The following is a 10,512-nucleotide window of genomic DNA, read 5'->3' on the forward strand; positions in this document are numbered from 1 at the left end:
TTTTCCCTGCTGCGTAGGGACATCACGGCCGCCAAGCAGAGGAAGGCCGCCAAGAAGGAGGCGGCACGGGTCAAGGCTGAACGCGCCGCTGGTCCATCAAGCCGACGCCGCCGAAACCGCAAGCAACAGAGGCCAAGGACATGCCCGCGAACCAAAGGGGCGCCAACAAGGCCAACGGGGGGAAGAAGGGCAAGGGCCGGAAGAACAAGGGCAATGGCGGTACCAACCCAGGCGGCGGCGGCGGCTACAACGGCGGCGGCGGCGGCGGCGGCGGAGGCTTCAACGGCGGCCGCGGCGGCGGCGGCGGAGGCTTCAACGGCGGCCGCGGCGGCGGCGGCGGAGGCTTCAACGGCGGCCGCGGCGGCGGCGGCGGAGGCTTCAACCACGCCGGCGGCCGCGGCGGCGCCAACCATGGCCCGGGTCGCGGCGGAGGACATCAGGGTGCCGGTCGCAGGGCACGTGGAGGTCGCAATTGAGCACTTGTACATGGTATGAATCAAATCCCGACAAATCCCGACTTGCCTTCGCCTTTGTTTTCTCCTGATTCAATTTCTTGACCCGTCTCATCCTGTGGCTGCAGACGGCTGGGTGACCGGGGGAGACGTTTTGCGTGGAGGTTTCTGGACGTTTTGCAAGGAGGTTTCGGAATCCTCGTGGTGTCTTGTCCGGGTTCTGTTTTCATAGATCGATCTCGCAGTGTAGGAAGATTTGTGTCTTGCGTTGTCTGCTATCTAGGTTTCTGTTCAAATGTTATCTGGGTGCATCTTCTGTTCAAATGTTATCTGGGTGTAAGGCTTGTGTCTGTTAAGAAGTACTGGTCGAAATCTGTATTGGCGTTTGTCTGGATGTAACGCTTGATTCGATGATAATGGAAGTGGATGTCGGGAATTTCTGTGCACTCCAATTTTACTTTCTGTACTTTTGACCTACTGCAATATGACATTCGAGTAATTTGAGCAACTGAGCTCAACCAACTTCATTGGTTCCCAGTCTCTTCTTGTGTGCATCGGTTCTGTGTGCAACTCTTTTCTCTTGATCCCTGTTGCCATTAAGTATAATAAGTAGTACTGGTCAGCTAGGTCGTTGTGTAATGGGAACTGGAGATCTTTACTAAAATGAAAACTGAATAAATAGTGTTGCATTATGCCATTAATGTTCGTGAGTAATCCTTGTCCTATTTACATTATGTTACTATTTATGTGCTTGTTTACCAGGAATTGCTGCCCATGAACAAGATGAGTTGGCTACCATGATGCCCAGGGAGAAGATGACTTGGCCGCTCATGCTCATGCTCATGCTCATGCTCATGCTCATGGGCTGGGATTTAGTACCCAGGATGGTGATGATGCTGTCGCTGTCGCTGTGGAAGGTCAGGAGGTGTTGGTGTCGTTGCAGCTGGAATCATCGGTCAAGGCACACAAGATGCCACTGCTGTTGCTGTCGCTGTTGGTGATGATCAGGAGAAGAAGCCACTGGAGCAATGTACTAGTATCACCTCTTCCTCTTGTGGCTGGAGCAAGGTGATACTAGTGGTCAACAACAAACATGAAAGATGATGGTGCTAAGGACGATCAAGAGGCAGTGGAGCAAGGTGTCATTGTTGAACGAGAGGGCGCACCCATGGATGATGCCATTGCTGTTGATGATGATGATTAGGAGAAGAAGCCACTGGAGCAATCTAGTACCACTTATGGTGACTTGGGAACAACCATGGAGAATGCTGCTGCTCTTGTGCAAGTTCAAGAGCAAGTGGTGGAGCAGCTAGATGCCACCCAGCCAAGGGATGAACATATTGCTGCTGAGGGACAAGAGACACTGGGAGCTCATCAGCCGGGATCAACTGAGAATGCTGATGATGCTGTGCAAGTTCAAGAGGAAGTTGAAAGCGCAGATGCCACTGCTGTACATGACCATGACAAGGCAGTGGAGCAATGCACCACTGCTGATGACTTGGGAACAACCATGGAGAATGATGTTGTTAAGGATGATCAGGAGGTGCTGGAGCAAGGTGTCATTGACCAACGGGATGCAAGTACCCTAGATGATGTCAATGATGTCAAAGATCACGAGGTGCTGCTGCTAGGTGCCGTGGAAGTAACACGCGCTACCACAGATGACATTGCTGCTGTCGAGGATCAAGGAAAGAATGTGGAGCAATGTACCACTTATTATGACCTGGGAACAACCATCAAGAATGATGATGCTGTGGTGACAAGCAGGTGGTAAAGCAAGGTGTTGTCGATTTAACCATGGATGTGATGATGCTTCTGTTGTAGAACAAGAGGTGGTGGAGGAAGGTGTTGTCGATTTAACCATGGATGATGATGATTCTGTCCAAGATCACAAGCAGCAAGGTATCATTGACGGAACCGATGACATTGCTGTTGAGAAACAAGAGAAAGTGCTGGAGCAATGTTCAAGAGCAACTACGGATGCGTACACTGTCAAAGAAAAGGAGATGGTGGTGGAGCAAGGTGTCATTGACCCAAGGTACATGGATCTTGCCACGGAAGATCAGGTTAAGTTGTCGATCATAGACGACCAGGGTACAGTGCCCATGGATGAGGCAGTGGTGAAAGGCCATGATGAGGCAGTGGTGCAATATGCCAGCGATGCAATAGTAACAATCGAGGATGAGGCTCCTGTGGAGGAACATGATACGGTGGGGAATCAAGGTGTCATCGACGAAAAGGGCAGAACCAAGGATGTTATTGATGTGGAGGGACATGGCTATGTGAATGAACAGGTCATTGTCAATAACTGGGGTACATCCAGTGATGCTACTGCTTTGGAAGGGCATAAGAATGAGGCTGAGCCATGGATCGGTGAAGAACAGATAGCAGGCAAGGACATGGATGGTGTTCATGCTGAGGGGAACATGTTGGAGCAAAGGACCAGCGATAAACAGGGAGCAACACAGTCTGATTTCACTGTTGATAAGCTCAAGGATGTAGCGGAGCGTGTCCGCCATGGGTGGGGTGCACCTGAGGATGATCTTGCTATGGACAGGACAGCTTACCAAGGTACCAGAGATTGGGGTATAGTTAACAAGGAGAGGGTTAAGCTGCCTGAGGATGATTGTGCTATGGACACGGCAGCTTATCAAGGTACCGGAGATTGGGGTATAGTTAGCAAGGAGAAGTATAAGTTGCCTGCTAGAAGATATCCACAAAAGCCCAGAAAACTTAACTGCCCCTCTTACATGTCAAAAGGGACCTGCACATACGGGCCCTCATGCCACCTCAATCACCCACCGGTAAAATCTGCGTCACTTTACTGTCATATTATGTATTGCTCTAAACTTTTTTGGCAAGAAAACGTTGTTGGTTTCCGTACTTCGTTGAATGCTGCAATTTTGCTTAGCACAATAGGTTGTGTAAATTATCGCTGTCATATCCGCGCCATTTGTCATGCAGCTGTGTAGTTAGTACTGGGATCTATATTTCAATGCATTAAGCTCACACCTGCAGTCCCTGCTGGTATGCTTCTACATATATGTTCATATGCATGCCCTTTTTCTGTATAAAAAATGCAGTCTCTAGCATCCTTTCTGGTCCCTAGATAAGCAGGAGATGATGTAGCATCTTATAAGTTTTATGTGCTGATAATTGTAGTGGACGTTTGAAAGCCTGATTAATATGTACCTCATTCACTACTTTGTTCATGAGCTATTTAGTAACTTATCATCCTCTTTTTTGATGATGTTGTCACTGCAGCAGCTTAAATCTAGGTCAGATGAATCATGGCGTCCCTCTGAACGAAGGAACCATGGCGCTGCAGAAATTCTGGAACTGAACTGCCTTGGCCTTCCCATTAGAGAAGTATGCCTATGCTATCTTTTCATCTGTTGGAGTTGGTACTTATGATTTATATTGGAAAATGTTGAAACTGAATGGCAGTCCAAATTACTGTTCAGGGAGCAAGAAACTGTGACTACTCTATGCGAACTGGTGCTTGCAGATATGGCAAAAACTGCCATTTTAACCATCCAGACCATGTGATTGATGCTCAGTTCAATCCACCAACAGGGTGGGAGGATAATGCTTTGCAAATGGAGAAATCTTCTGATCATACATTAGATGAGACATCACGCATGAAGAAATCTTCCGATGATGCGACCTTCGATGACAGATCAGACATGAAGAAATCTTCCGATGATGCGGCGTTAGATGACAGATCACACTTGAAGAAACCTTCTGATGGTGCGATCGTAGATGACACATCATACTCAAAGAAGTCTTCTGACAATGACAACTCATCTAGCTCTGGTGTCCTGCCACCAAGCATATTTAGAATGCTTCTACCTCCCCCAAAAGTACTGCCTAGCACGGAAGGAAAGGCGAAAAAGGTACGTGCTGTTTCTTCCCTATATTATGCGATGTTTAGATCTGCATTTGCACACATCTCTTGGATATTGCTACTTTGCGACACTGCACTGTACATTCCTAGATTTTGACTGGTCTGTGCCTTTTTTTTTTTGCTAATTTCCTCCTATCTGCTTCATGCAGAAGTCAGACTGGTCATCAGACGATTCCGATGGTTGCTGTTCAGCAGATAGTTCAGATGGACCTTTGTGCAAGCAGGGGGAGCACGTGGATTACGCTGAGAGGCCTGGCAGACCAGAATATCACCACCCAAAACAGTCAAAAGACAAAGAAGAGGTAAACTATCCTGAGAGGCCTGGCAAACCAGATTGCCCCTTCTACATGAGATTTGGTGATTGTAAATTTGCATCAGCATGCAACTATCACCACCCAAAAGACAAATACCCAGCTGGGAGACCTGATGAACCAGAATGCCCATTCCTTATGAAGCGTGGGTACTTTAAACTTAGGGCACAATGTAAGTTTTATCACCCAGAGGCTTCAAATCCTACCATGCAGAGCCCAACAGATGCAAAAAGATCTGTTACCACTGATGAACATCATCCATCTACAGGAATCACATTACAAGACTATATGCTTCCCCAGCAACCGCAGTATCCTGAGAGGCCTGGTCAGCCGAGTGCCGGTACTACTTGCAGTTTGGGAAATGCAAATATCTGTCTGCATGTATATTTCACCATCCAAAAGATGGAGTTGCAGCTCACTCTGATCAGGTTGGACCTGGCATGCCAGATTGTCCTTTCTATATGAAAGCTGGGAAATGTCAATTTGGATCAGCATGTGAATTTCGTCATCCCAAAGATATACATTCAAGTTCAACTACAGAGGTATATTCTATTATCAGTGGTCAATGTTCAAGTAAACACTGTTGATTCAATCATAACTAGTTTGCAATTGTTCCTTTTTCTCTGGCTGATCCCTGTTGCATTTTTAGGCATGCCTTTAAGTATAGTAAATAGTACTGGTCAGCTCAGTCCTGTGTACTGGGAACTGGGAAAGACATCTTTACTAGCATTGACATTTATGCAAATGAAAACTGAATAAATTGTGCGTTGAGAATTCTTGTCCAATTTACAGTGAGTACAGTACTATTTTCTGTGCTTGTTTACTACCTCATCGTACGAATGAAATCTGTTCTGAACCTTTTCGGTTCCTATTGCACATCTGAACTCCGAATGTTTGAAGTATCCACACAACACAAAGATGGCCACTGAAAAAATGATGGTATGGACTATGGAGTGCTAGGAGAGGCTAAATAGTAAATATTACTCCCTCCGTCCCACAATGTAAAATGTTTTTGCAAGCTAAAATAGCTTGCAAAAATGTCTTACGTTGTGGGACAGAGGGAGTAGTTATCTGTGTAGTAGCAAAGAATTTTTTTTAATCTACAATCTGAAGTGCAATGCAGGTTGCTCTTTATTTCTACAATGTTGATCATGATCTTGTTGATTTTTCTTCATTTATCAGAAGTAGAAATATGTATGTCATGTCACCCAATTGAAAGAACATAGATGCTCGGTTTTGTTACCAGTGAATGCTCATGGATGTCATTCTGTTCCAGGAAGCATTTTGTAAGAGAAGTGGGTCTGGGGCGTACCACAATTTGTCAAGGTCAGATAATGGTGTGGAGCAACAAGAGAGCATCATGTATCCTGAAAGGCCCGGTGAACCCAAGTGTGCCCACTACATGAGGCAGGGCTACTGTTAGTTTCAGATGAACTGCAAATACCATCATCCAGGAGACCGGCTGTCTAAGAAACAGTATGTATGTAAGACTCGTATAAATTTTCAGAAAAAGCTCGATTCCGCTGCCTTTTAGATGATGTTGATGATGATTTTCTGCGAGTGTTGTTTCAATTGCAGTGAAGTCATCCGCAGCGACCACTTGAGCAAAGCAGGGACACGCTGGTTACCGCACGAATGCTACCAACGGAAAGGTAGGTACCTCTTGTGCAGTGATGTTGCTGATAGGAGTTGCTATTGCTTTGGAATTCTCCTGAAACAGCCTCCCCTTGACATGGCCGACTTAACTTGGTGCCTGTTTGTTTTGTTTTGTTTTGCAGCATTGTCTTGATGTGTGAGCAGGTGTTGTTAGAGCAGGCTGGCTGGCTCAAGTGTGAGCGTGACTGACGACTGAAGAGAGAGGAGTAGGAGGATTCTGATGAATGAACTAAAGCTTGGAGCTAATATAATCGTCATCGTTTTTCTGGGGTTGTATGAGCGAGTAGTTGCTAGTTATGTCTGTTTTGAGCGCGTTTGAGCTGTGTTGGTGAAAGGTACGGCCACGACGACGCCGGCGGCCGGGAGGCGCTCGACTCCGTCTTCGCCCACATTGTCGGCGCCGAGGCCGCCATCGTGCGCCCCCAGGTTTTCCCATCCATCCCACATTCAGTTGCCACGCTCTGCTGACGACCTGAGCCTGAGCTCCGGGTGACGAACACTTGTTGTTGGTTTGGCAGTTCTTCTCCGGCACTCACGCCATCGCCTGCGCTCTGTTCGCGCTGCTGTGGCCTGGACACGAGGTAATTAATATGGACATGACTGAACCGAAACGCCAAATTCTGGCATTGTTTCTGCTGGACTCAGAGAACTGATGACAGACAGCTCCTACTACAGCTCTTGGCGGTCGCCGGGCCTCCCTACGACACCCTGGAGGAGGTCATTGGGATCAGGGATTCGGCCAATGTAGGATCGCTCAAGGACTTTGGGGTGACCTACCGAGAAGTTCCGGTGAGCTGATTATTCCCCTCCAGATATCTGCTACTACTCTGTGTTACATTGTGCTACTCTATGTTACTTTGCCTCTGCTACTCTGGTGTGTTACATTGTGCTTTTGAATGGCTTGCTGATGTGGATTCAGTTGTAGCTCGCAGCAGATGGTGGCCTTGACTGGGCGCGCTTGCTTGTGCCGTCAGACCGGAGACTGGGTGCGCGCTCATACAGAGGTCCTGTGGTTACTCGTGGCGCAAGAGCCTCGGCGTAGATGATATCCGTAGAGCCATCAATTTGATCAAGGCAAGATTATATCATTTGTATTTGGGGGGAAGCAGAGTATTCCATTATCTACTTAACTCATGTACATACTGTGGAGTAGGTACTGACATTGTTCATGTTTTGGGTCTCACTTCAGCTGCAAAATCCAAACTGCAAGGTCATGGTGGACAACTGCTATGGTGAATTCGTCGAGACATCAGAGCCTCCAATGGTGGTATGTTCACCATGGTCATCATCATATGAGTAACAGAGCAGCACAGCAGTCCTACCCAATTCTAATTGGGCATTTGCATGACAGGGAGCAGATCTTATTGCTGGCAGCTTGATAAAGAACCCCGGTGGTACCATTGCGCCGTGTGGTGGCTACGTTGCCGGGAAGAAAGATTTGGTTGCTGCAGCTGCAGCTCGCCTATCTGCACCGGGCCTTGGGGTGGAGTTTGGGTCCGCACCTGGACATGTTATGCGAGCGATGTTTCAGGGCTTGTTTCTTGCTCCGCAAATGGTTGGAGAGGCAGTAAAAGTAGGTTCCTTGTCAGTTCTTTGCCTCTTTGAGAAAATTATGCATGCAATTGCAAGTGACAAACTTATACTATCCACAGGGGGGTTTGCTAATTGCAGAGGTCATGTCAGCCAAGGGCTATAGAGTTCAACCACTTCCAAGGGCGCCACGCCATAATATTGTGCAGGTTGCTTTTAAGTTTAACTTTGATTAGTCTGAAAAGGCTTTAACATTAATTCACTAGCAAATGAGTATCCACACAAGCAAATATGACAGTATCCATGTATGATACAACATTACAACTTATTATTTTTGGATAAATCAGCATAGCAACTGTGATGTGTCACAAATTCAGAAAGCTGATGTAGTGAAAACAGATTGCAGAAAAATAAACATCAATAGAGTAGAGTAAGATAACTGATGAATGATGGTACTCTTCAAATGTTTAAATTTTGTGGAGAACACATGGCTGCAGAAACCATCTAAAAAGTTTGATCCTGACAGAAGGTCAAGCGGTCTCTTTAAGTCATTACACTCTGTGCCTGTCAGTGCTAACATATCGCGGCATCCTTAAGACCAAGGAAATATTTTTTTTTTACTCACAGGCAGTAGAGCTTGGCAACAGGGAGAGACTCATAGCATTCTGTGAAGTTGTCCAACAAACCTGCCCAGTAGGATCATTTATTACGCCAACCGCTGGGGAAACTCCGGGTTATGCTTCAGAGGTGTGTTTGTATACCCTCCACTATAAATGTGTGCTTATTGTTATTTGAGGGCAGTTTCTTCCATGTATTTACTATTTCGCTCTAACTGAGTTGTACTGTCGGCCAAAAATAGTTTCTGCATACTTTCCTTTTTGCTTTGATATAAGAGTGATTAGTTCACTTGAAACAGGTCATTTTTGCTGATGGGACATTCATGGATGGAAGCACAAGCGAGCTATCATGTGACGGGCCCTTAAGAGATCCATATGCTGTCTTCTGTCAGGTCAGTTGAGAATTTGCATCCTGATTAATTGCGCTAATGCACAACGGACTCTAATGGTCCTGGGTACCAAGTTTAAGGTTTGAGAGCCTGAGCCATCAAGTACGCCTTCTCCACCCTTGCGCTGATGGCTCTTTTCCCTTGAAACGTATTGATGCAGGGAGGAACGCATTGGACACAGTGGGCTCTTGTCCTGGGTGAAGTTCTGAAGGTCATACAGCTGTTTGTTACCAGAACCATGACTCATTTCTGGACTGGAAGGTCATAGCGCCGTTTGTTACCAAAAGACGTTCCATTTCTTGAAAGGGTAGGCTCTTGGTTAACTATAATTGATTAGTGAGTACGTCTAGATTGAAGTGGGAATCATCACCTGATCTTCATAGTTTGCTTGTTATCGATGCTGTAATATCTGACAATGGTGCTAACTCACAGAAGGAATTTTTTTACCTAATGCAGGAGCAGGAACCATCATCCTCACCAAATTATTTTTGTCGAACCCGATGAGTGATTTAAAGCAACAGTTGTCAAGGCTGTGAAGGATCCGGCGGGCTTCATCCTGATGCATTGGATAGGTTCTGCCATTGACTTGGCAGTTGATGAGGTTACCGCTTTAAACCATAGCAGGTGGTATAGAAATGCTTTGGAATCGATGTACCATGCACCGGTTGTGTACCAACGGATCCACTTTGCGTATGTTTTTATATATACTTGAAATTTTGAAACTCAATAGTTGGGATCAGTTTTGTACGCCATCCTCATCTGGTTTCTAGCTAGGGTTCCTCCTAAGCTCAAGTAGCAAATGTCATCGTGCTTACCTCTTGCCACCGCATCTGCCTCCTTCATGTGTTGTTCTTGCACACAGTCACCATAGAGGTGTCCATTTCCTGACATGGGTGCCATTTTTTACATTTTACAAGTACGTACTGTGTGTCTTTTGACTATCAGGTTCCCTTAATTACCCACACTAATGCCCCGTTCCACCGCACATCCCGTATGCTCAAGTTATGTTACTGTTACTCATTTTCTGTTCACTAAATCGCCTCCTACTACTACAGTAATATTTGCTGCCGTATGAGGGCGCGTATTTCTACATTTCTTGCCATAACTTAAGCATAGAGCATGTGTGTGCACGCAATGAAGCAAGATTGGTTGCAGCATGGAGTCGTTGGGTTAGTGGGAGCTCCGAGCTTGGCAGCAACTTCCTGACCGCCAAGAACCAGCTGCAGTACACCCAGGGGCAGCTGTCCGCATCCGTGGGCAGAGACGTATAGTGCCACCGGGATCCCATGGTCGACATAAACTTGACGTTGGTTGAACAAGTGAAGGTTGTCGAGGTAATGGTCGTCGCTGATATGTAGTCTGACGGAAACAGTCATCACAGTTGGCATGCACCTTGTCGAGGAAGACTTTGATGTGAACTTGGTCGATGAAGATGACTTTACTTTTTCGAAAAGGGGGGACTCCCCCGGCTTGTGCATCAGAACGATGCATACGGCCATCTTTATAAATAAGCAAATAGGTTCAACAAAACAAAGTCTTACAGTCTGAAAATGACGATGACTTGATCCATGACATTTCTTTGTTCTGTAAAAGCCGCTCATCCGCCTGTCAGTGCTAGGAATAATATGTTCTCAACTGAACAAGAAACAC

The 10,512-nt window shown here is 46.4% G+C and overlaps 1 protein-coding gene and 1 pseudogene across 1 annotated transcript; both read left to right on the forward strand.

Annotated features, from left to right (window-relative positions):
- Positions 1-233: 233 nt before the first annotated feature.
- LOC123149914 (uncharacterized) lies at positions 234-7,398 on the forward strand (annotated as a pseudogene).
- Positions 7,399-7,513: 115 nt separating this feature from the next.
- Positions 7,514-9,879, forward strand: LOC123149920 (uncharacterized protein YnbB). Its single transcript, XM_044569722.1, has 7 exons — positions 7,514-7,593; positions 7,685-7,899; positions 7,979-8,065; positions 8,484-8,603; positions 8,773-8,865; positions 9,023-9,169; positions 9,319-9,879. The coding sequence occupies exons 2-6, from the start codon at positions 7,840-7,842 to the stop codon at positions 9,128-9,130; spliced, it is 468 nt and encodes a 155-aa protein (XP_044425657.1). The 5' UTR covers positions 7,514-7,593; positions 7,685-7,839; the 3' UTR covers positions 9,131-9,169; positions 9,319-9,879.
- The last annotated feature ends 633 nt before the right edge of the window (positions 9,880-10,512 follow it).

Source organism: Triticum aestivum, chromosome 1B, assembly GCF_018294505.1.
Source record: "Triticum aestivum cultivar Chinese Spring chromosome 1B, IWGSC CS RefSeq v2.1, whole genome shotgun sequence".
Taxonomy (NCBI): domain Eukaryota; kingdom Viridiplantae; phylum Streptophyta; class Magnoliopsida; order Poales; family Poaceae; genus Triticum; species Triticum aestivum.